General features: G+C 40.9%; 1 protein-coding gene across 2 annotated transcripts in view; it reads left to right on the forward strand.

Moving 5' to 3' along the window:
- Positions 1–462: 462 nt before the first annotated feature.
- The window catches only part of rabep1 (rabaptin, RAB GTPase binding effector protein 1), a 41,018-nt gene continuing 17,138 nt past the window's right edge, over positions 463–24,342 (forward strand). The window contains exons 1-11 of one of the 2 annotated variants that reach the window (XM_085470975.1): positions 463–623; positions 7,596–7,724; positions 7,979–8,182; positions 11,163–11,323; positions 12,774–12,893; positions 14,491–14,626; positions 17,115–17,293; positions 18,445–18,555; positions 20,069–20,530; positions 21,371–21,475; positions 21,586–21,702. In XM_085470975.1, the coding sequence (XP_085327101.1) occupies positions 578–623; positions 7,596–7,724; positions 7,979–8,182; positions 11,163–11,323; positions 12,774–12,893; positions 14,491–14,626; positions 17,115–17,293; positions 18,445–18,555; positions 20,069–20,530; positions 21,371–21,475; positions 21,586–21,702 (1,770 nt within the window). In that variant the 5' untranslated portion in view covers positions 463–577. The remainder of the gene's footprint in view (positions 624–7,595; positions 7,725–7,978; positions 8,183–11,162; positions 11,324–12,773; positions 12,894–14,490; positions 14,627–17,114; positions 17,294–18,444; positions 18,556–20,068; positions 20,531–21,370; positions 21,476–21,585; positions 21,703–24,342) is intronic. The other variant, XM_085470974.1, reaches the window with a different exon arrangement.

The raw sequence follows: 24,342 nt of genomic DNA on the forward strand, positions 1-24,342 counted from the left end.
GTAGTTCTCTCACATTTTCAGTTCCTCTTATATATCATGACTTTACATCAGTTTATCATAGTGTAATCTTTAGGGAGGTGTTTTCCTGTCCAGCTGCACATTCACAATAATTGGGATTTATATCATCTGTTGATAAATATCTCTTTTGTTTTCTGTTAAGAATTAACTGTTGAAAGCGAGATTTAGTTTGGGGGAAAAAACACAAGTCGATTTTATTTCAAAAAGGTGACACCGGAATTGGGAAACTAACGCTGTTTACTTATAGGAAAATGACTCTGTGCTTTCAAAATATTAGCACAAAACTGCTAAGTGGTGGACAGATATGAAAGTAACTTTCGAAATAAGTAGATATATGATTATTTTGTCTTGTATTTATTTCTATGTTGGTTTACATTACGAATAAACGCAGGCCTTTTGGAGAGTTCACAAGTGGTGATTTTATTTTGAAAGACAAACCAGAAGTCGCACTCTTTCGTCGCTAGCTTGACACTAGTTGTGATGTTAGCTTGTTTTCTTGGACGCTCCTAGCTCTGATCTCACCGCCCTGCTAATTGCCTCACGCCCCCCTCAGGAAACCATGGCCTCGGAGGCCTCGGGATCCCCTCAGTCGTCCCAACATGACGGTAAATTTCTTGTGTCTTTGGCGGTTTGTGGTGGGTGTGTTGAGGGGCTGGGAGCAGCGAAGCCAGCGACGGCCTCTGCATCACTGGCAACATTAGCTAGTTAGCATCCTCAATGCGACGTGTCACTGCCTCATGCTGGGCATTTAACATTGCGCAGTGGTTCACAAATTTGTGGAAACTTACTGAAGCTCTGTATAGCTGAACATGAGGTGCATGTGTGACACATCCAAGCTAACGTGGTTGTCTCTTTAGTAATGTTACACCTAGCTGGTTAGCTCCTAGCTCTGGCTAGTCTGACTAATTTGATCTAAAGGTCGGCTCTGGCCTCTGGCAGTCCGGCCCTGCACTGACAGGGTCAGTCATATGGGTCGCATCGGTGGCCGTGCTCTGTGGTGTGCACGGGATACTGACAAATCCTGCAGGAGGCTTTCCCTTTGGTTATCAAGCCGAGGTCCAGGGACCCAGAGGCGGCATTGAGAGCATCTGGAGCTTCAGGAGCTGAACGTGGGGCTCCCACTTTCTACAAACTGTGTGAAGAATTCCAGTCCAGGTTTATGTTAAACAAAATAGACTGCGACAACGGTAATACATGCAAAACAATTTAAGCTTTATGCGTCCTCGGAGGTAATATTACAGACACTCTGTAGCTTGAGAGTCTGTCACAAATCCACACACACATTAGAGATTGAGGGATGGGAGCATCTCCTAGTGGTTACCTTTGTTTTTATGCCTTATAAATAGACCTGTACATAATGTTTTAAGATGGCACTTGGTGAGGTGTGTGGTAGGAGTGACAGATGGGTTCAAGGTGGGATTACATCAGGGATATGCTCTGAGCTGCTTCTGATGATGGACAGGCTGACAGATGAGGTCGGGCAGGATTTTCAATGGACTGTGATGTTTGCCACAGATCAACATAGTGATCTGTAAGGAGAATAGGGTGCAGCCTGGAGAGGTGGAGGTATGCTCTGGAGAGAAAGGAATAGAAATTGTATGTGAATGAGAGGGAGACAGGTGTAACAATGAAAATGCAACAAGTAGAAATAGTGGCGGTCGAGGAGTTTACCTGGAATCAACAATCCAAAACAATGAGCAGTACACACGAGAGATGAAGATGAGAGTGCAACAAGGGTGGTACCGATGGAGACGAGGGTGGGAGTGAATTTTGACAGAAGGATAAAAGCAAGAGCGAAGGGGAAGATTTACAAGATGACCATGCTGACTGACAAAAAGAGATGTTTCATGGGTGTACTGAGGGAGGACATGAAGAGTGTTGGTGTAACAGAGCAGAGTACTAGGAGCTGGGTGAGATGGGGGCAGATGATCTCCTGTGACGACCCATAAATGTAGCCTCTGAAAAAAGGTGCCTCTTTTATTTATTATTTAATTTGGCACACATGCACCTCTACAAATAATGGGAAGTTCTTGCATATTCGCTGGCGTACAAGCACTTTGTGTTCAGCATCATGTGGTGTGATGCAAAATTGTGTTGTTGGTATTGCTTTGGTTGTGTTAATGACTTCTCAACAAAGCTGTTTTTTTTTTTTTCAATATTATTTTTTTGGCATTTGACTTTAAGCAAAGAGAGAGAGAGAAAGACACGCAGCAAAGGGCTATGGTCACCTGCTCACCCACTGAGCTGCAGATACCTGTAGATTTTTGGAGAGCCAGGTGTTAGTAATGGTGCTGCTTTGAGCTGAGCAGTCATACACATGTCATTACTTCTTGACAATTGCACCTGTTGAGCAAAAGTTGCTGTGGGAGTGGGTTACAAAGGGTGGTGGTAAAATAGACTGAAAGAAACTGCTTCGTGGCGGTTTTATTTTTATCTTAATATATATTAAAAGCAGCCAGAGAAAAGACGGTGTCTGTTCAAAGTGCAAAGCGCTGCCTGCAGTGAGTAAAAGAGGAGGATTTGAATATTTGAAACAGTAATTAGTAACGGGCCTACCTTCATTCAGTCGTGAGGTTTGAGGGAATTACTTACTTCTGAAAATGCAGGGCCTGTTTAACTTGAAACTGGTATAAAATAGCTTTGACCGCCAATGTGGGTGCCTCGGGTGACTTTAACTGGTTTACTAGTGTGGGTAAGATAATAGAAAGTTTTGTGGAAGTGTATCAGGGTTCGATATAATGGCTTAGTGGAATGGGAACAGTAAAAATGTACATTTGGCAAGTTGACTGGCCAATGACAGTGTTTCTACTCATCAGTTCACCTGTGAAGCAGACTGGCTCACTAATGATTAGTTTTTTTTTTCCCCACCAGAAAATATTTTCACATGAAATTAACATTTAAACAGTCTGGATAGTTAAAATATGAATGGAAGCCCTGTTTTCTAACTGTATGCAAAGGGTGAGTCAAGGACAGATAGCATTTACTCAGTTTTGTTTTAAAGGTTTAGCAACTATTTTTTTATTCTGATTTACCAAGTTCTAGAATTGTTTAAATATAATCATGTGACATCATATCATGTTTATTTGAGAGAAACGGCATAAATGCAGAAGCAGTGTGTGAAAAACTGAGTACACACCCTGATTCAGTAGCTTGCAGAACAACCTTTAGCAGCATTAACGTGAAGTAATTGTTTTTGGTGTGACTGTATCAGTCTCTGATTGTGGTGTGGAGGATTTTTGGTCCACTCTCCTTTTCAGTGTTGTGTCAGTCCATTGAGGTTGGAATTGAGGTGGCTGGAATTAATTCAATGCATTTCATTGTGAGGTCTGGACCGTTGCAGCACCTTGATTATTTTCTTTTTCAGCCATTCTCTTACAGACTTGCTGCTTTTTGGGGATCATTTTCCTGTTGCAGGAAAGTTAAGTCAAGTTTGAACTTTCAGCTAGATGCCATCACATCTGACTCTAGAATACAGAGAAGACTGGATTATCATGGTGGATTGCAAGCCCAAATCATCACCCCTCCATCACCGTAATGTGGCGTGATGTGGTGCTGTTCGTTATGGTCAGACACCTTCATTGTGGTCAGACACCTCCACATTGATCTCGTATGTCCAAAGGACATTGTTCTTGCAGCTTTGCAAACCTAAGAAGAGACTTTCTCCTGGCAACCCTTCTAAACAAGCCATACCTCTTCAGTCTTTTTCTAATTGTAGTGTTATGAATTAACATTTAACATGCTAACTGAGCCCTGTAGTCTGAGATGTATTTCTTGGGTGTTTTTGCAGTTTCTCTGAGAAATGCACCACCATTTGACGTTTGGTGAATTTGCTGGGACGTCCACCCCTTGGAATGTCATGGCATTAACACACACCTGAACACCACAGACCAGCAAACGGCCAAGTCTTTTATAGAAGTTGTCACACATGCTGCTGATCAATTAAACAACTGCATTTGATTAGCGGTACTTGGCTACTACTTACCCTGTTAAACTTGTGGAGCAGTAAGGACAAACTTAGGTTTTCACAGAACTGCTTAGAGTACTGTGAAAACTTAAGTTGTATGTCAGCAGGAACTAGGATTATAGCCTTATGTGTGTTTATATTTTGGGTTACTCAGCACAGGTTAGGAAGTTACCACCCTGTTTACCTGTGCTTATTTAGGAGGATGCAGGTGAGGCTGGAGCAGGGGTGGGCAATTCCAGGCCTCGAGGGCCGGTGTCCTGCAGGTTTTAGATCTCACCTTGGGTCAACACACCTGAATCACATGATTAGTTCGTTACCAGGCCTCTGGAGAACTGCAGGAGCTAATTTAGCCATTTAAATCAGCTGTGTTGGTTCAAGGACACATCTAAAACCTGCAGGGACACCGGCCCTCGAGGCCTGGAGTTGCCCACCCCTGGGCTGGAGAGACATACGAAATAGATGAAGTGGTGGATTGCTGCAAGGCTGTCTTTTGACTTTATTTCAGCTTCCTGTAATGTGTTATTACATTTTTTGTTATTAAATGTCACTTTTTTCCAGTACCCCTGCATCAAGACTTGCTTCTTAAACACTCCTTCCTTTGCGGTGTCACATGATATCAACCACCTTCTGTGTGGGATCTGGTTATGAAGCCCTGATCATTTTTGCCTTTGCTTTCTTGGCATTTTGAACATGGATGTGACAAGCAAGGCGTGGACCTGACTGAAACTGTTGAAAATGAAACCGGACATCTCCACTTTAGTCCTATTAGCCTTGGACAGATTTCCAGAAGTCTTGTCGTTTGGTCAGATACAACTTTGCCGTTCTGCCATGTTTTTTTTTTTTTCTTGGTGAGAAAACACTTTCTACTGGCAGCCCTTTCAATGAAGCCATATTTGGCCTGTTTTTTTTTCCAATTATGTTATTATGAACTTTAACATTTAAGGTGCTAACTGATGCCTGCTTCTGCATTTTTGGCTTACTTACTAACAAATAGATAGAGAAATGGTGTGATATGTCACATGCTGTTGTTAATCTCTTAGAATTTAAAGTGGGTGTGCTTCCTTTTTACAATAGTAATCTGTTGCCGGGCGTCGGTTTAACTCACCTTGTTCGACAGATGATCTTATGCCGCTAGGCTTGGTGTTTGAGTCCAACCCAGGGCCCTCTGCTGTGTGCCTTCCCTCACTCTGTCCCCACTTTTCTGTCTCAAACCGTCACTGTTTTATCAAGCAAAGGCAAAAACGCTGCTGTGAGGTTGAGCCTCTGTTATATTTGCATCATCATGAACTGGCGTTGCTGTTAAATTGGTTAATTAGTGACTTTCTTTATGCGCTCTATCATGTGATCTTTGTGGCTTCCTGACGTGATCGGTTACACACCAGAGCAGTCAGCTTTTATTTTAATACCAAGAAGGAAAAGATGCAGAGCTTTTGAGCTGAGGTAAGTGTGAGAAAAGGAGATTGATATATGCTGTGCTTGAATACAACACAAACTTATGAATACGTGGCGATGGAGTTAGTGTTTCCTTTTGTTTGGCTGTCACATGACCATGGTGGAATTGAGCTGAACCGTCCGGCTGCTCGTAAATGTTTCCGTTTGGCTGTCTGGCTTTAAGGATTTTATCTGTATCGCTGTGGTTTTAAATAAGAGATGAAGAAGTAGGAAAATGTAGGACCGTAGGAAAACCAGTGTCTGGTTGTGTTTGCTGGCGGGAGGTTTTTATACTTCATTTTATGCGTCGCCTGACTGATATATTGGTGGGCACAATTTATCAGCTGATATTAGTATTGACCTATTTATAATGGCTGGCTAAACAAACACGACAAAGGAGAGAGGAGAAAGGCCCTTTAACTAGGTTCTGCATCTCGATGTTGGATAGTTTGCCCACAAGAACAAGACTGCACTTTGCAACTTTACTGATGGCAGCATGTGTTTGTAACGCTTCAATATCCAGCTCATCCGAGTTAAGCAGAGCAAGATTTTTAATCATGTCAATCATGAAAATCGTCCCAGCAGTTCAGTGGATGGCTAAAATATCTTGCACTGCACGTACCAGTGCTCGGTGAGGTGATGCCAACAATAAAAAAGCATTTGAAGATCTTGTCAAGTTTGAGTTAAAGTTTGATAATGGAGTAAAATATGTTATTCATTTGACGCTGAAGGTTTTGTGCTTTCGTAGATCCACTGTGCATTGTAGCACACATGTAATAAGATGTGCTGTTTTTAATTTAAATGTGGGTGTTTATCATGATGGTTCATTAAATGCAAGTGTGTAAGTAATAAAGGTGAGTACTTATCGGTTTTATTATACTAGATATATTAAATGATAAAATGATGTGAAGATGTTTTTCATAGTTAAAAAGAACCAGATTTATCTGAAAAACAGGGATGACACCACTCATTATTATTATTATTAGAAAGAACCAAGTTTTTGTTAACATTACATTCAAAATTTTCTAAATATTTTCTACATATACATTTTTTAAATACTTATTTGTCCACAGTATCGTGATAGTCCATATTCATAAAGCTATAGTTTTAGATCCTTACCCCCCAAAATAGTAAGTAGCTTTCTCCATATTGAAAATTTTAAAACGATACTACAAAACTTGTGACAGTAATGACCTGAAATATTTCATCATTTCATTTAAGAAGTGTATCTTTCCCATGGATTTTTTTTCAGTCAAATTGTTGATGGTCACGTGGAAAGTTTAAAAGGTTAAAAACAATCAGTAAATGTGATTGTTTATGAAATGTTTATAAACGACTAATGCCACATACATTATATTTATTTTTCCTCACACTTCTCTTATGAGCTTCTACATATGATATCTCTAGAAGTTATTTAAAATTATCTAAGAAAAAGCTTCCATTTAGCTGACTATTGACAGCCTTGTAAAAGAGGCCACTGGTGGACTTTACTCTGTTTTTAAAGGTGTCACGAGCTGAAACTTGCTGGTATAATAAAAGTTAAGTAACTGACCACATGAAACCACATGAGCTCTCTTATATTAATAAATGAATCTGCAAAAATCACTATTTAGAACTTTTGTTTAAAGTAAAAAGTAGTCTTAGTTCCCAAGTAGTTCAAGTTCCCAAATTTTGCAGATTTGCTACTTCGTAATAATAAATTATTTGTTAATGTTTTCATTTCTGTATCGCTATCCAGAGACATTTAGTCTGTACTGTTTTGTCACATTATTACATTAATGATCAGTAGATTAGATAGTACTGGATGTAATAACACATATTTCAGCCTAATTACATTTAACATTTGCGTACCATTATGGCTGAACCATACAAGGAATTCAGTGATTTAATCGTTGTACTTATTGGTTCGATTATATTAGATATATTTAATCATAAAATTGAAATAATTTCTAAGAACCACATTTATCCCAAAAACATCAATAATAATTTGTATTCATATCATTTTAGGGCTTGTTAGCTTTTATTCACCCTCTGATTTGAGTCCTTAGTAATGAGATAAACGACGTAATGAGTGCACTGATTTTTGTGGATGTTTGCCCTTTGACTTGAATGATTTCTTTTCAGCTACATGTAATCAGCAGCTAATTTTGTTTTGTTTTTTTCCTCCTTCATTATCATTCAGCGGTGCTACAGCAGCGAGTGGCAGCTCTGGAGCAGGAGAGGGCCGAGTTCATCAAACTCAAGCAGCAGCTGGAGGTGGAGTTCAACCAGAAGCGGGCCAAGTTCAAAGAGCTTTACCTCTCCAAGGAAGGTGTGGATGGTCATAAAACGCTACACAATGTAAAGTGTCTTGTTGGACATAGCTGTGGAGCATCTTTGGCCTTTTAAACTGTCTGTTTGAATTGAACTCGTGCATGCTGAGGTGCAACACTGAAAGAGGTTCTTCTTTTAAAATATATAAACAACTGTGCTGAATAAGGAAAAAAGTCTGAAATACACAAGTGTCACATTGTGCATTTTTCCTCTCTCCTCCCATCATTCATTTCATGTCTCACCTCTCTCCAGAGGAGCTGAAGAGGCAGACAGCTGCACTGGAGGACGCCCATTCCGAGCTGAGCTCCATCCAGACCCAGCTCTCTCAGGCCCGGGCTGAGATAGAGACCATCAAAGCTGTGGCCACCGTGTCGGAAAACACCAAACAGGAAGCCATCGACCAAGTCCGCAGCCAATGGCAGGAGGAGGTGGCCTCCCTGCAGGCCATAATGAAAGGTAAATGGAGCCTGACGCTATGTGAGCAGTGAAAACCTCTATTCCTAATATCATTGCTCTTTTGCTTATTATTTGGGAGGGTATTTACTTAGATTGATAACACTATGAATATATTCTCTAAAAGATTGTTTACATTTAAGTGGTGTGATGAAAACATTTCTGAAGGCAGGTCCAAAAAACAAAAACAAAAGCTCTACCTGATTTAAAGCTTGTTGATTTCACCTTCAAGGTCCCCTTCATGTCTGGTTGGCTTCCAGTGCAGCTTCTATTCATAGATCAATCCCTGGAAGTCCACTTGGCGCTGTGCAGCCTGGGATCAACTTATGTTTCAAAGTGACTCGGTCTCCCCCTATGACTCTGTGATTTTCAGTCAACAAGTCCACAGTTTGCAAACTACTTGTTCGTTCTTTAAAAACGTTCATCAGGTTATGCTCTGTGAATTCATCCTCTAAGTTCAGATTGTCAACGTGGACTTCTAGCACAAGTTCATGATTCACGTGTAAGCCATGTTATGCTGGCTCAGACAAATCTTTTTTTGGCCATACTAAAACAATTTTTACTCACCAGCTGGACTAGAGGAACAAGTACAAGGCCACACACAAGACTTCCACTGAGAGTATTAAAACCAGCGTCCCTGTTGTAAACCACCTGCAGGTTTTAGATATCACCCTGGGTCAACACACCTGAGTGTTTAGTTCATTACCAGGCCTCTGGAGAACTTCAAGACATGCTGAGGAAGTAATTTGGCCATTTAAATCAGCTGTGATTGGATCAAGGTCACATCTAAAACCTGCAGGACACCGGCCCTCGAGGCCTGGAGTTCCCCCACCCCTGTTCTAGAGCGTGATCTTTGGTGGTACATCAGACACCTTTTAGTCAGACTTTGACTTTGACATTTTACGATCATATCTCAAACAAATTAAAGTGAGCATATCGGCAACGTGCAGGGACCAACCTGTGCATGAGAGCTGTGCATGTAATAGGAATAAAGATTAATGTAGAATAACATGACCTGATTGTAGTGCAGTCACAGTGGGGTTATTAACCGCTGCTCCAAAATTAAAATGAGATGATATAATCAGTGCTTAAACTCAGTCTCGATGTGCTGTTGGTCACAAGAAGCACTCCTAAAGTTTTGTGGAATATTTACATTTTCGTTTTAATCTTTGACTCGACTTTTTTCTTTAGTTGTGAAGTAAATCTAATTGATTTAATCCAGTTTTCTTGTTTTTAGCACTTGTTGATTTTTACTGATTTAAAACATAAAACAATGTTGAAAATATTCATTATATGTATGTTGGAATAGATCTTTTAATACAATGTAATACTGATACATGTTTAACCTTTTTAACAGTTCATTTTCAGTAATTGTTACTGCTGCAGAAGTATCAAAATGTCATTAATAGTGAGGCAAGTTCCTATAATCCATTGTACACACCAAGAAAAAACATGTAATTTGAGGAACGTCTAGTTGTACTTCAATAGAACTTTTAATTTAGCGCCTAGATGGATCCAATGTGAGATGCACTGAAAGTTTGTTTGATTTTAAAGTAAATTGAACCAGAACAGTACTATCAACATGCTGAAATAAGCTCCAGTAGATCCTCTGAATGTTTGTGATTATGAATGAAGCTGTCCTGTGATTGATTGTTTGTGCAGCAGTAAAGTGTGAATGAAAGCTGTTAACTGTGAAAACAGTGCATACTTATGCCCGTTGTGCTTAATGTAATTAAAGAGGGAGGGACCGAGGCTTCAGGTAGATAATGATCATTTGATTTGTAAAGGCATGAAGACAGTGGCGTATAAAAGCTGCTAATTCACAAGCAGATTTTTATAACCAGTGGCCTTACTGATGCAACACGCAGAGGATTTGTGTCAACCCCTGGAACTGAACTAGGGGCCTTTGCATTTGTAGATGAATATTTTAAACCACTACACTCCATCACTCTGGTTGTTCCAGGGTTTTTCCCATACTTTAACACGCTATACTGGGAAACTCATTTTCAAACTTTATTTGGAATAATTCTAATGCACACAACCATAAATTTGGTGGTCTTTTCTAATGTTACCCAAGCTGCCAGGGTTTTTATGAAACACAGACTACACACACACACACAATCCATACACTGCATACAATTTCAACTCATCTGTCGCCTCAGCCTGACTGAAGTGGTATGTGTGCAGCTCATCTGTACACAGGCAGACAAACCAGTTAGACTAGGCTTGCTGTCTCAGCTGTTTGTTCACTACATTAACTGTGAGGTCGCAGTGAAACACAAACAAATGTGAATAAGTAACTATTGATTAAAAAATATTTTTTATCTTTGTGCTGCCAGACAGCTCTCTCTGAGGGGGGACTGTTATACTGTTCAGTCTCCTTGGATTACAGCAGTAATTTAACATCTCAGCTCACTTAATTTGTTGCTCCACAGCTGATTTCCTTGATTTCTTATGCGTTTTTTGACATTTGAATCAATGAGGTAAAACCAGAAAGTTGTATTCTGTCAAGCAAAGTTCCACTTTTTGTAAAGTGTTGTTGCAGATTTGTCGGCTGCACATCCAGGATGTGAATGCCCACCGCATCCCAAAAGTCCTCTATTGGACTAGACCTGGTGACTGCAGAGGTCATTTGAGTACGGTGAACTCCCTGTCAAGTTCAAGAAACCAGTTTGAAATGAGTTGTACAAAACAAGGGTGTTATAGACTTTTTGTAAGTAAATTTTAACTAGTTTAAGACAGTAAACCAAGAAAATAGTTGAAAGATTAACTGATTTAAAAAAATTAATGCAACCCTAAAAATCTGTTGTCTACTCGTTTATCATGAATAACCATCACAAAAACATTTTGAAATGAAAATTATCCCCCACCTATATCAGAAATATTGTTCCTGTTTTTATGTATTCACGCTTGACTGCACGACTCGATGTGGATGTGCTATTGTTCGGTTTCATCGCCTGCTTCCTCTCCTCTCCCTGTGCAGACACTGTGTGTGAATATGAGGTCCAGTTCCACCAACGCCTGGAGCAGGAGCGTGCCCAGTGGAACCAGTATCGCGAGGCGGTGGAGAGGGAGCTGGGCGAGCTGAGGCGCCGGCTCTCCGAGGGTCAGGAGGAGGAGAACCTGGAGGATGAAATGAAGAAAGTATGTCTGCTATGTGCATTTTTCAAAGTTTTGTCTGCTCCCTTAATTTCTGCTAATATGGAATCTTAACTTTCTGAAGTTTGTTTGTTTCCTCTCAAGTCTCCCCCCCCCCCCCCCCCCAAAATAAATAAATAAAATTAAAAAAATAAAAATACAAGATGGATACCAGAGAACAGAACGCAATGTCCCAGATGCTTCGGCCAGCTGGACTCCTTCCTGTGTCTTAAGCAATACTGAGTCTTGCAGGCCAGTTCCAAAATTCATATCAGAGCTTTCAAGTTTCACACTGCTCATGGCTGGGACTGTGTGTCATTTGTTGTCAGATGCATTTTCAACTGTGTTTCATTGCCAGGAAGAAAAATTCATCCAAACGGTAACATTATTTTCACATGCTGCAGTTTTGACTGGCTGTCTTAAAGATCTGCCCATGCTTAGTAAAAATGGAGTGAGGACTGCTGGCCCTCTCCCTCACCCACGTTCTAAGAGACATCTTAATTAAGACAGGGAAACATTTTTAAGAAGAGCTCTGTAATCAAGATCTGTGCTGCTGTTGTGATTTAAAAGTTTTATTAAGCCATTTGTAGCTGCAGAGGAAGCTGTGAAATCTGATAAATATCTCCCAGTGATGAGAGTTCAGTCATTGAGGTGAAGAGTTGGTAATAATTCTTCATTTATTGTAACAAGGTTTTGGTTAACAGTGCAAATGAATGTGTTTCAAATCTCTTTTTTAACATTAAAATATATGTTATCATATTTGTAATGTCCAAATTCATCAACAAATCTTTGTGACTTCAGAGGAATAACATCCCAACTTGGGAGTCGTGATCATCTGAGGAGCACATAGCTGCAGGAACATGCAAATCTTTGAATTGTTGATCATCTGGTTGGATCAGATTATTAATCAGATTATGGACACATTTGCTTTGAGCCCTTAAATGTCTAAAAGCTGAAGAGCTGAAAATAGCTAAAACTCAAGGAGCTGATTTATTGGAACAAATTAAAGCTAATTTTAAATGACCTGGAGGCAGGTATGTTTTCCTAAAATATTACTGTGTTCTTTAGCGTGATACAAATAAGCTGATGTTTTAGGCTTTATTTGCATTGAAGTTCACGAATTTAGGTGTTGTACTTTGTATTTCCTGTTGATTGGGTATTTTTTCTATATTGTTTTGTGTATTTGTGTGTGTGTTAAGTGTCTGTGAAACTACTGTGGATTTGTACAGTCTTAGGAAACAGGTTCATGATTTACCAAATTGAACAAAAATGTATCAAAATAACAACAAAAACTAAAAAAAATAATCATCCAGCCTCTCAACACTCCATCTCTGGTTCTTCTTTTATCATCTACATGTACAGATCTAACTAATGATCTGCTGTTTAAAGGAAATAATGTTTCCAGATGTTTCCATGTGTGCACATTTATAATTATCTTATGCAAATTATTTTGAAGGCCCAGGAGGATGCAGAGAAGCTGCGTTCCGTAGTGATGCCTATGGAGCACGAGATCGCAGCCCTGAAGGCCAAACTGGCCACAGCCGAGGAGAAGGTGAAGGAGTTGGAGGCCTCGAAGGTTAGTCAGCAAGAAATTGATGCTTTTGCATTTTGTTTTTGTTTTTTGCTTTTATTTAAATAGGTTTCAGTCCCCCATAAAGGGGAGAATCACAAAAATTGTAATAAAGACATTAATAACTGTTTATTTTTAAGCTGTGAAATAATTTCTAAATAACTTTTGGGGGGGGGGGGAAAGCACAGACTTTGGTTTGGTAAGATAACGGATAATTGTTGCTTTAAGTAAACTCTGCATGTGCTTAGCTGGACATCTTATTAAGCACTCTGTAAGTGAATTTAATTTGAAATGGCTCATTATGTCAATAAGCACAGCTTGCTTTTTAAACCAGTTTATCTTCAGTATTCAGTATTGAGAGTGTTCTTCACTGTTTTCAATATTGGCCAGTTGATTAATCGATTGAGCGTTTTTGTTCTCACTAGTCGGCAATAGAAATACTCTGTGGTTAAAAGAATCATTCATACTTTAAACCTGAGGCGTGAAAGACAGCTGTGCAAATCAGGGCGGTGCTGCAGTAAAGTGATGTAGGTCCTGAGTGGGTGTATGTCAGCTGTAACTGCTCGACCGGAGGGATGCATAACCTGCACCATCTGTAAAGCACAGATGTGTGGACGCTAATATACAAGGAAGGACGGCTACTGCTGCTGCTAGCACTGCTAATGTTGACTACCCTAGGCCAAACTATTATTATTAACAGTCATGGACTGTGTGCGTGTGTGCTATCGTATACATGGCATCACAAATTTCAGCGACATTTAAAACACTGTTTGATTAGTGACGCTTTTGATTAATTGTCTTAATGGCTCATTTTTATGTGGGCAGTGTTTGACCTCGTCTTTTCTCAGTGTTTTCAGACTAATTGATTTTGATTGGTGTTTTCTTTCGTTTTTACCTTGGAGGGTCCCTAATTTGCACTCACATAAAAAGTGAGATTTTTATTTAGTATACAGTAGCAAAAAGAGAAATGAAATTGTACAGCACCTGTAATAAGTACTCAGCAGTCAAAGGTGTGGAAAAAAACCCCCCAACAACTGCCAGTTGAAATTTTCATACACAGGGTTGGCTGTGGTTGCTGTATGACTGCTGTACTCTTACTTATCACTGGCTCTGCAGTTTCCACTGAGTCTATGGAGTATTTCAGCTTCTTATGGTCAGACGATGTAATTCCAGTTTATTTGAGCCTGTGTTATCTCCCGTTGATGCAGCTGTTGTGTCTCTGTGGCTCATCCTAGCTTTACTCTTCTCACATCTGTCACAGAAATTCAGGGAACAGAAGTTACTGATTCAGGACAAATAAAGAAAAAAGAAAAATCCCTATAGCTTTCGAAAGTGTTTGAAAGGGGGGTGAGAATGCTGAAAAACCAACACGTTTCTCACCCAGTTGAAGAAATTGAGCTCCATATCTGCTGGATATGTCCGCTGACAACAGTAGCTTCAGTTAGTAGATTTGAATTTGTTTTGACAAAATGGACTTTTTAGTTGATTTCTGGTGTTCAGCTAAAATTGTTGTAACCATTAGACTCTCAGCTCCTGTTTATATTCCAGGATTTTTTTATGTGCTCTCAATCGTATAAATTATTTTTCTCGTTGTCTTTCACAGGTCAAGGAGCTCAATCACGTTCTGGAGGCTGAGAAGTCGTGTCGTACGGACCTGGAGATGTATGTCGCTGTGCTGAACACGCAGAAGTCCGTCTTGCAGGAGGATGCTGAGAAACTACGGAAGGAGCTTCATGACGGTAATTTCTTGTGGAAATTGCTTGATGAATTAAAAAAATTAGATGCTTTGGGAAGTCATATCATGCCAGCAGTCACACAACAGCTTATCTCAAAGGTCCTTGTATTGCTAAAGGCAGGGTGGCCCTCAGTCATTAAAATGTTCCGAAAACACTTTACTAATAAAAGGCTTTCAAAAATAGTTGATTATTTTAGATTAACTTTGGAAATGTGGTTTTTTTTTTTTTTTTTTCATGCCTATTTTTCTGCATGCAGTGCCGCTTTAGTTGCGACTGCATCGTTAAGACAAACGTGCTTTTCTGGAAACGAGCTAAACTCCAGCAGCAAAGCACCGAATCACGATTAACCTCTCTCAAAAACAGCGCTGAATGATTTAGTCTGCTGTAATTAGTGAGCGTGCGAGTCTGGACATATCAGCTGGACAACTTAAAGGTAACATTAAAGAAATTCATGAACTTTACCTGGTTAAAATAATAGTTCGACTGTCTCTGTCAATGTGTTTTTATATATGTAAAACAGTAGCTGTAGCCTAATAACCTACACTCACTGGACACTTCATTAGGAATGTCTTGTTATTTCTGGGTTGGACGCCCTTTTGTCTTCAGAACTGCCTTAATTCTTGGTGGGAGAGAGCAACACAGTGTTGGGAACACTCCTGAAAGATTTCAGTCCATATCGACATGATAGCATCACAAAGCTGCTGCACATCCATCCATCCATCCATCCATGGATGGATGGATGGATGGTAGATTTCTCATTCCACCACATCCCAAAGATGCTCTGTTGGATTGAGAGCTGGTGACTGTGAAGCTCATTTGAGTACAGCGAATTACTTTAAGTTCACTGCATTACCACGTGTAAGGGGTACAGTATGGTCAAAAAGGGATAAACATGGTCAGCAATGGTGTTTAAACGATGCTCAGAAAATATCCCCCACACCATTACACCACTAACAACCTCAACTGTTAATACAGGATGCATCCATGCCTCATGTTGTTTCCTACAAATCCTGACCCAAACATCAAAATGTCGCAGCAGAAATCGAATCTCAACAGACCAGCCAACATTCTCCCATCTTCTGGGTCCAATTTAGGTGAGGCATGTAAATTTTAACCCCAGGTTCCTCAGAGAGGCACGCAGTGGCATCTTCTGCTGCTGTAGATCATCTGCTTCAAGGCTCCAGATTTATTGTGCATTCAGAGATGCATTTCTGCATACCTTGGTTGTAACGAGTGGTTATTTGAGTTACTGTTGCCTTCCTACCAACTTGAAGCAATCTGTTTTTTGTTTTTTCCCATATTTTTGCCCCGAGGACTACCACTCACTGGATATTCTCTGTTTTCTGCACAATTTTCTTTCAACCTAAAGATGGTTGTGTGGGAAAAATCCCAGCAGATCAGCAGTTTCTCAAGTACTCAGAGCAGCCCATCTGGTTCAGAGTCACTTAAGCCAGCTTCCTTCCTTATTCTGATGCTCAGCTTCAACTTCAGCTGATCATCTTGACCATGTCCGCATGCCTACATGCATTTAATTACTACAGTGTGATTGGCTGATTAGATATTTTCATTAACAAACAGTTGAACAGGTGTACCTAATGAAGTGGCAAGTGAATATGAGTTGTTAAAAAGTCAAAAAAATACAAACTTCCCCAGTGCTCATATTCAGCGAACAGTCATGTTGATGACAGAGGTGACAAAAACACTCTCTTAATTTTTCCTCCTTTTACCGTAAAGAACAATATTCAAAAATGTTTGAGTCATCCACTTTATAAAAAAATGATAAATAGCCTGAGATGTCCCTAGAAAAATAAACCGCAGTAATATATTTCAGCTTTTCCACATTCAGTGACTCTGCTCTAAGTATGTGCACATTACAACTGAGAGATGGAGTGGAAAAGTGGAAAACCTTCCCATGTGGAGTTTTTGGATGACTCCAATAATTGATCTTATTCATAACTTCACTGCAACTTTCACACTTAGCAAGGCCATCCAGCTGGAAGGCCAACTCTGATCCTCTTATAGGCCGGTTCTGGCCCCTGGACTGCTAGACAACCCTGATTTAGTGCTTGCAGTACAACGATGGAAACCCTGAACATGATGAAGCAGAAAGGTTTTCTAGCCAGGCTGCTCGTTGTTGTTGTTGCTTGAGAGTTATGATTACGCTCTGGTTAAAGCTGGTGCTTGGAAACGCTTGCAGAGCAAACTGTGTTGTAGCTTAAAGGTGTTCCTTTGTTTGCTTTTCACATTAATAAACGTTCACAAGCTCCTTTTACCATTGTGTTCATTTTGAACTGATGCCAGTTTGCATTTCCATTGCAAATTTGGTCTTAAATTTGATTTAAAATGCCAGTAAAAGGGTTTTAAATGTTTTGTATATGACTTTTGTATAGCTGCAGACTCCATGGAGGACGTGTGTGTGTGTGTGTGTTCATGTTTAGTCTGCAGCTCCAACTTTGTCTTTCGCCTTTCTCTCTGCTGTTTATGACCTCAGTCTGTCACAAGCTGGAGTTGGAGCGGCAGCAGCACAACCAGCTGAAGCACACATGGCAGCGAGCTAACGACCAATTCCTGGAGTCTCACCGCCTCCTTATGAGGGACATGCAGAGGATCGAGAGCGTGCTGTCATCAGAACAGCTCCGCCAGGTGGAGGAGATGAAGAAGAAAGACCAGGTACATAACATAACCTAACAACAGTGTCTCTGCAGATAGTTTAAAGAGGCTTGGCTTTCCACTTGGGAAGCATAATCGTCTTTGCAGTGGTTAGAGTTAATAGAATTATTGGGTTTATCTCCTGTGGAAGTGGGGAAAGGCCAAACAGGCCAGAAAAAGTTGCCAAGAACAAGAGTGTTCACAAACTGTAGCTCAGAGGACTAAAAAAAGCCCAAATCACAACCTTTTAAAGGAGGTCTTTTATGTGTTTCCTTATTTTCTGTTAAATATATACATTTATAAATCTGCATGCTGATGTTAAGCATGGCCAACATTTCAAATAATGAGGCTCAGATTGCTCTAAACACTCAGTTTCAGGCAGTTTGTTTCAGAGAGAAGATAAACTGAGCGTCTGCACCAAATACCAGTACTACATCATGCAAAGCTACTCCAGTAATTAAAACATGGAACTGGGAGTGATCATAACAGTCCATCTTTAATAGTTTTGGGCAGTTTGGGTGGATGCTGATGTAAGGTTTTGAGGATGCTCTTGGTCAGGAGCTGGCTCCGACTTGCAGCTTCCACGTTTAAAATCAAGCGTCTGTTAAATGTCTCACCTCACTCTGTGCCTTTTGTCACCAAAGCAGGAATAGTCCAGATAGATCTAGAACCAGTTGCATGTGTTTCAACTAGAAAAATGGCTTTGGTGACAAAAACGTTACGCGGGCACGACGCCACAAAGCTGCTGAGCCAACACTGTTGCGAGTTGCCGTAGGAACAAATTCACCATCGCGTCTCAGATTCTGTCCACCATGACGCACGAAAGCAGAAGTGGTTGTGCGCCATCACGGGCACCGTGTTGTTGAAAAAGAGGTAGTGGAGTCCACACTTTGGTAAAACTGAGCTGCTTTTGGCACCACATAAAAGACTAGCTGCGTACCGGGCTGTGGTGGTCATGTGTAGCACACTATAGGATTTAGGACTGTGCTAAGGAAACAAATATATCCTTATAACAATAAAATGTGATGATGATGTCAGTAAAACTCAGTATTATTTTATTTATTAAGGTAGAATCTAAGATTTTAAAGGAGTATCTATTTAAGTGTCCACTGAGTGGGAATTTAATCGATGTAAAACAAAACGTGACCAAACATTTTGTCTCTCCATCCAAGGAGGATGACGAAAAGGAGCGCCTGAGTCAAGTGAAGGACCTGCAGGAGGACAACGGAGGAGACAACACCGAGCCTTTGGAGGACTTATTCCTCGGCCTCAGCGTCGAGGAGGTAAGAGCAGAGAGTAATCTGATACGTCCCCACTGAGCAGTCTGTAATTGGATCAGTCTGTAATATATTCGCTTTGAGCCATCTTCACATTCAAGTACCAGGTTATGTGTTGTGTCTCTATCGTTCCTAAATTGGGGAGAAATGGCAACAATATCTTCTGAGAAATATACATTTATGATTCAGTTTAATCTCAGTGTAAATATTTGATCTGATTGCACGATTTCAGTCATCCCCGTTTCTGAAAAACATGTTTACTGAGACATGCTGTAAGTCTTGTTGTAACGATGTCATGGTTTTATGCCTTCGGCCTACATCAGCTGTGCAGACACTGGAATAAGTTTGAATCTGGATTTCGTTTTTCAGTTTTCGAGAGTTGTGATATATAGTTGATCTGCTTTTGGAGAGAATCTGTTGGACGTCAGAAATTTATGATCACTGTTTAAAGTTTGAGCAGCTTGAGCTCGTTTTCCAAAGACCTGTCAGATTGTCGGGAAACTTGTCTTCGCATTAGTAACGTTTTACACATTGCAGCCTGGCTGATCTTAAAGAAAATGGTATTAACTTTGCAGCAGAATCAGGACAGAATCGTGATAAAAATCAGCATCTGAGCCATCTTTATGTTGTTGGAGCTGTCGGTGGATAAAGTGCCAGTTGACTGGTCCGTGTTGTAAGGCCGCTCAAAAATCAGACTTTAAAATCACGATGTTGTCAATAGTCTCATGTTTTTCCAACATGATTATTTATTTACTTCCCAAACTGCTCAGCATGTGAAATGCCACATTGCTGCTGTTCAAGGAACTTAATTTTTTTTGGTTTATTTTTAACTTGTAAAGCCGAACACAAATTTTGGAACAGGAAATGCTGGCAAAAACAAACAAAAGAGGAAGATCACACCTCTGATCATCAGGTTTCTCACTTCATCTTGCACTGGGAAACTAAACCAGTAAAACCAAACACTCACCCCCTTAAAAAGTGAATAATTAATAAGCAGCAAAGCTACAGAAGAAAAATGATTATAGCTTTATATGCACGCGAGTGATCGTCCAATGCCAACTCTCATTAAGAACGAACCAGAGAAGGAAAGCAGGTTAATAACAATGATAGAAAATGACCAGATGCTGAATATGTGGCAGACTTGGGCACATGTAACAATGAACTTTAAAAATGGCAACATTTTTACAGGGGATTTCCTTGAACTTGAGTTATTATTCAAATGAAAATGAATAAATAAATGTGGATCAAAAGAGGTGGAGGCAGGCGGGGATCATGTTGTTTTTGCTAGCCAGCAGCCACCACGTGGAAAGGTCTTTGGGTGCGGATGTGGGCACTGAGAGGCCCACGCTGTGAGAGACTCGGGAGACTAACACATTAACCACTGGCGTGTTACTGTAAATTATATATTTAAAAGGTGAATTAAAAAATATTGTCTGCCCAGCTTCATCCCACTTATTAAATAAATCTGATACTATGAAAGATTTTTTCTGAGGATGCCTTTTTCCGCTTTTTCCTCCAGCCCCATGTGAACCACAGCGCCCACGGCTCTATGCACTCCTTAGACACTGATGTGGTGACGGGCAGCCCCATGGACCCTTACAAGGACAACTTGCGGCGAGTTCAGTCCACAGACAGCCTCGGTTCCTCGCTGTCCATCCAGCAGGGTCTTGGCGGCCAGAACCACAAGGCCAAATCAGCAGGCCACTTGGACGAGTCGGACTTTGGGCCCTTGGTTGGGGCCGACAGCGGGGTGACAGACAGTAGTTTTGGAGAGACTGCTTCAATTAGCTCAATCAAGCTGCCGACAAGTCACTTCCTGCTGACTAAAGACCAGGAGAAGGCGATCAAAGCCATGACCCCGGAGCAGGAGGAGACGGCGTCGCTGCTGTCCAGCATCTCTCACGCCCCAGACACCGCTTACTTACCGCCTGCCGGCTACCGGCTCGTCAGTGACAGCGAGTGGAACCTGCTACAGCAAGAGGTGCTTAACCAAGGCTTTACAACAGCTTTAATGGTCTGAGCACTGCAGGGGTCAAAGGTGGTTCAAAGGGTTTAATGGTTATGACTGGACGTAACATTTTTACAGCGCAAAAGGTTTTTACTTCGCTTTAGGATCTTTACTTCCTGACTAGTTCTTCTTTGTACCTCAACATTAGAGCAGCATATGCACGTTGTAGTGCAATTTTGAGTGTTTCTCATTTTTATTTACCAGCATTTAGAACAGAAAACACATTTTCCTCCTTTTTCTTCAAATTTTTCCCCAAAGTTGGGAAAGCTTAAAGTGGCTTAAAGTAAAATGATGGTGATACAGAAATATAATAAACGCTAAACACAGTGAACATGGCTGACTAAATGTAGTAGTAAAACAAGAACAGCAAATATCAGATGAGTAGTGTGGCCATGTCACCTGCTTGATATATTTTTAATGGTCTTAATTAAGTTTCTTAGTCTGTTGTGGCTCAATAGTGCAGTCGTTTACACAGCCGCCTAACGAGTGAAAGATCCCTGGCAGATCCCTTTGGGCATTGAAGGCCATGTGGTGTAAAAATCTGCCAAGTCATACATGAAAGCTACCAGCCGTGAAGCGACCCCTTGTGAATAAGGGAGTAGCTGAAAACAGCTTCCGACTGAATCATCCTGACAGATATCAGGAGATCAGCCTCCTTCTCTTAGCGCTTTCCCTCTGCGAAATCTGCAAGACTCATTTTTTCATGTTTTCAGTCATAACAAAGTCTTAATTTGTTACATCCTAGAGCTGAGCATCGTTATTGAGTATTAAGTAGTTTTTTATCACATGGGTTTCTTGTTTATCTGTCGCCAGTTGAAAAATGCTGGCAGGAAGCTCGGACGAAGGTGCGACATGTGCTCAAACTATGAGAAGCAGCTTCAGGCCATCCAAGGACAGGAGGCTGAGACGAGAGATCAGGTTCGGGTTTTTCTTTTTCATGCCATTGCGTTTTAATCACATCAAGCAGATATTTAAGGTTTGACTTGTAATGTTCATCAGAGGGGTTCTCATTTCTTACTGTCCTACAGGTAAAGAAGCTGCAGGTGATGCTACGTCAGGCCAACGATCAGCTGGAGAGGACGATGACTGAGAAGCAGAATTTGGAAGATTCAGTCAAAGCAGGAAACGAGGAAACCGCTGCTAAGGTCAGGACCACGTGTTCTCTTGGTTCTGATGTCCGTGTGGATTTAAAGACTTTAAACCCCCACTTTTTATTCCAGTGTGTCATACTCAAGTCAGAGTTGATGACATTAGAATAATTACTGTAGAAAAATCATTCGTTTGGAGTCTAATGGGATTTATTTGAGTTGCTTTTAGCTATGTTTGTTCATTCGTTGGTTAAATTTGGTGTGATGTCTGGCGGATTATTTTCCAGAGACAAAGCCAACGGAGCAGAGATTTGGCCAGTTTCCACATTTACCACATATGCAAATAAACATAATAAAATATTCATGCCTTAACCGCTCACGTACGCGTTACTTTAATTGGATTTCCATCCAGCCATCGTCTTGGAGGCTATCCCAGCTGCCATACTCAAGAAAAATCTAAAACAGCTCAAGCAAGTTCTTCAGTTTAGTTGTCCCAGCATGGCACTGGTGCTGTGCCGAGCTTTGTAAACACACGTCGACATGCGGTGGCTGTGTGAGGTCAGCTGGAGGCAGTGCCAAAAACATAACTTTAGATTAAGTTATAATAGATTAAAAATTTCTTTCTAGCAAAAACTTCCCACTGCACAGTCTGTCTGAGCTTATTGGTAGCGTTTTTCCACACTTCTTCCTCTTTGTGGTGAACAACACTTTTAATCTCTTTCCTGTTCAAGCCAACTTTTCAGCCAGTCAGCACTCAGCGTACACGTAGCTGCTGTTTGTTTTGTGTTTTTGTCTTTTTGAGACTTCAAAGATGACACGACGCACGCTCAATGAAGGGTAGCCATCTAGAGGGGTGAGGGGAAAGAGAAGAGAGCGTTGTGTGCTCTGCTGCACATCCAGTAAGTGGTGCAGAGAGTTGTCAGATCCACTCATTATCCACAGGCTTTCACCATAGCCACAGATGACATGTGCTTCATCGCTCAAATTAACATCGTTGTCCACCCGAAAAAAGCCCTGAAGCCAGGTACAGTCACATGCTTGTCCAGGAAGTGTGAGTTTAGCAACATCTCCATGAAACACATCAGACACGCTTGACAGTGTTAGCTCTCCATCCGTCTTACTGTAAAAGGACCCATTTTCTCAGCTAACAATGGCTGGAACAGTTTATCTTCTTATCTCCTACTCTTGGCTTTTCCCCGATATCTCCTCCGGCGCAACTCGGGAAGTATTCAGTAGGATCAAATCACAACAGCAGTCACTTTTAGACACTTTGTATTATCAGGTAAACACCATTTGAACCACGAGTAAACCTGCAATGTGAGAGCAAAGGGCTCTACTCAGAGGTTACAGGCTACCACTCAGAATAGTGGGAGAAAGAAAATGTATAAAAAGTAAAGCAAATTATTAAATTAAAATTATGGATCTACTCAATAAATACGTATTAATATAAGTTAATAATATCTTCAGAAAGCAACTTTTGGAAACAGGAACTCGCCGAAGTAATTAAAAACTAGTGACCCTGATTTAGGTGATTATTATAAGAAAGACGAAAGGTCTACTGTGAACAAGGCAACTGGAGGCCTTTGGTGAAGCTAGTTATTCAAATTATTTAGTGTCACCACCAAAAATGTTGTTACTGTGTAATTATTAAGGCCGTCTTCCTCGGTGTAGTGCATTGGCTCAGTGGAAAGGAAGTTTAGTACTTCCGAACAGTAGTGTGTTGATACATGTGAAGGTGCTGGCATCCTGTGTGATAAAATGGGCACCATCTGTGTGCAGGTGGTGCAGCTTTGCCTCAGCACTGCTTTGATGTTTAGATGACTTGCCACAGCGGGAGGAGAAATAACCGGCAATGAAACGGTGAAACACAGTTTTTAACAGTTTAGCACCGTGCACCTGCTCAATCCAGGGCACCCATACTGACTGTTGCTGTCGCTGTAGTTGATTAATATTCATTCACAGATCCACAGAAAGTCAGTTTCATACGTGTTTGTCTGTTCATGTACAAGATCCAAAAAAGTCCTAAATTTAACTTCTGTATACCTGTAGACGCCCCGTTGACCAAATAAATCCTATACATCTGTACGTCAATATGCCCAGTCCCATCAGCTCTCTCATCTGTTACCAGGGCAACAGCAGCATGGCCAGCAGTTGTGAGCCTGAAGCTTTTAGCCTCTTTATTCAATCCTGTGAGTGCGATGACGAGAAGAACCACAACTGCATCTTTGATTTTACAACACTGAGGTGGTGGTTTACAGGTGGTTTCTGCGAATAGTCGCCTCATGGTGCTGTATATTAAACAAACTCTGGGTTGTCTTTGTAGAGCCTACGATGTAACCAACGTAAGCGGCCGACATTGTAACCGGCGTTTATGCTTGTGCTGTTGCATTATATATTAATTACCCAGTGGTTACTGGCCTTTTTTTGCCCCTCTCAGTAAGCGAGAGCCCAGCCACCTGTAAGAGGAATCTTATCCACTATCTGATTCCTTCAGTATCCATTGCTTGTGGCTACAGGTGTAACTGAATCAACTGACATCTTCGCCTTTATTCTGCTCTCTCTTCACCACAACACATCTTCATCAATGCTACACCCATCAGTCTGCTGCTTACCTGCTCCATCCCTCCCTCACTTGTGAGGAACACCCTGGGAGATACTTAAACTCCTCCAGTTAAAGCAGCAACTCATCCTTTTCCC

This window comes from Copadichromis virginalis, linkage group LG10 (genome assembly GCF_057382275.1).
Source record: "Copadichromis virginalis isolate Kocher_CV1m ecotype Utaka linkage group LG10, C_Virginalis_male_GT1.1, whole genome shotgun sequence".
In the NCBI taxonomy this organism is placed as follows: Eukaryota; Metazoa; Chordata; class Actinopteri; order Cichliformes; family Cichlidae; genus Copadichromis; species Copadichromis virginalis.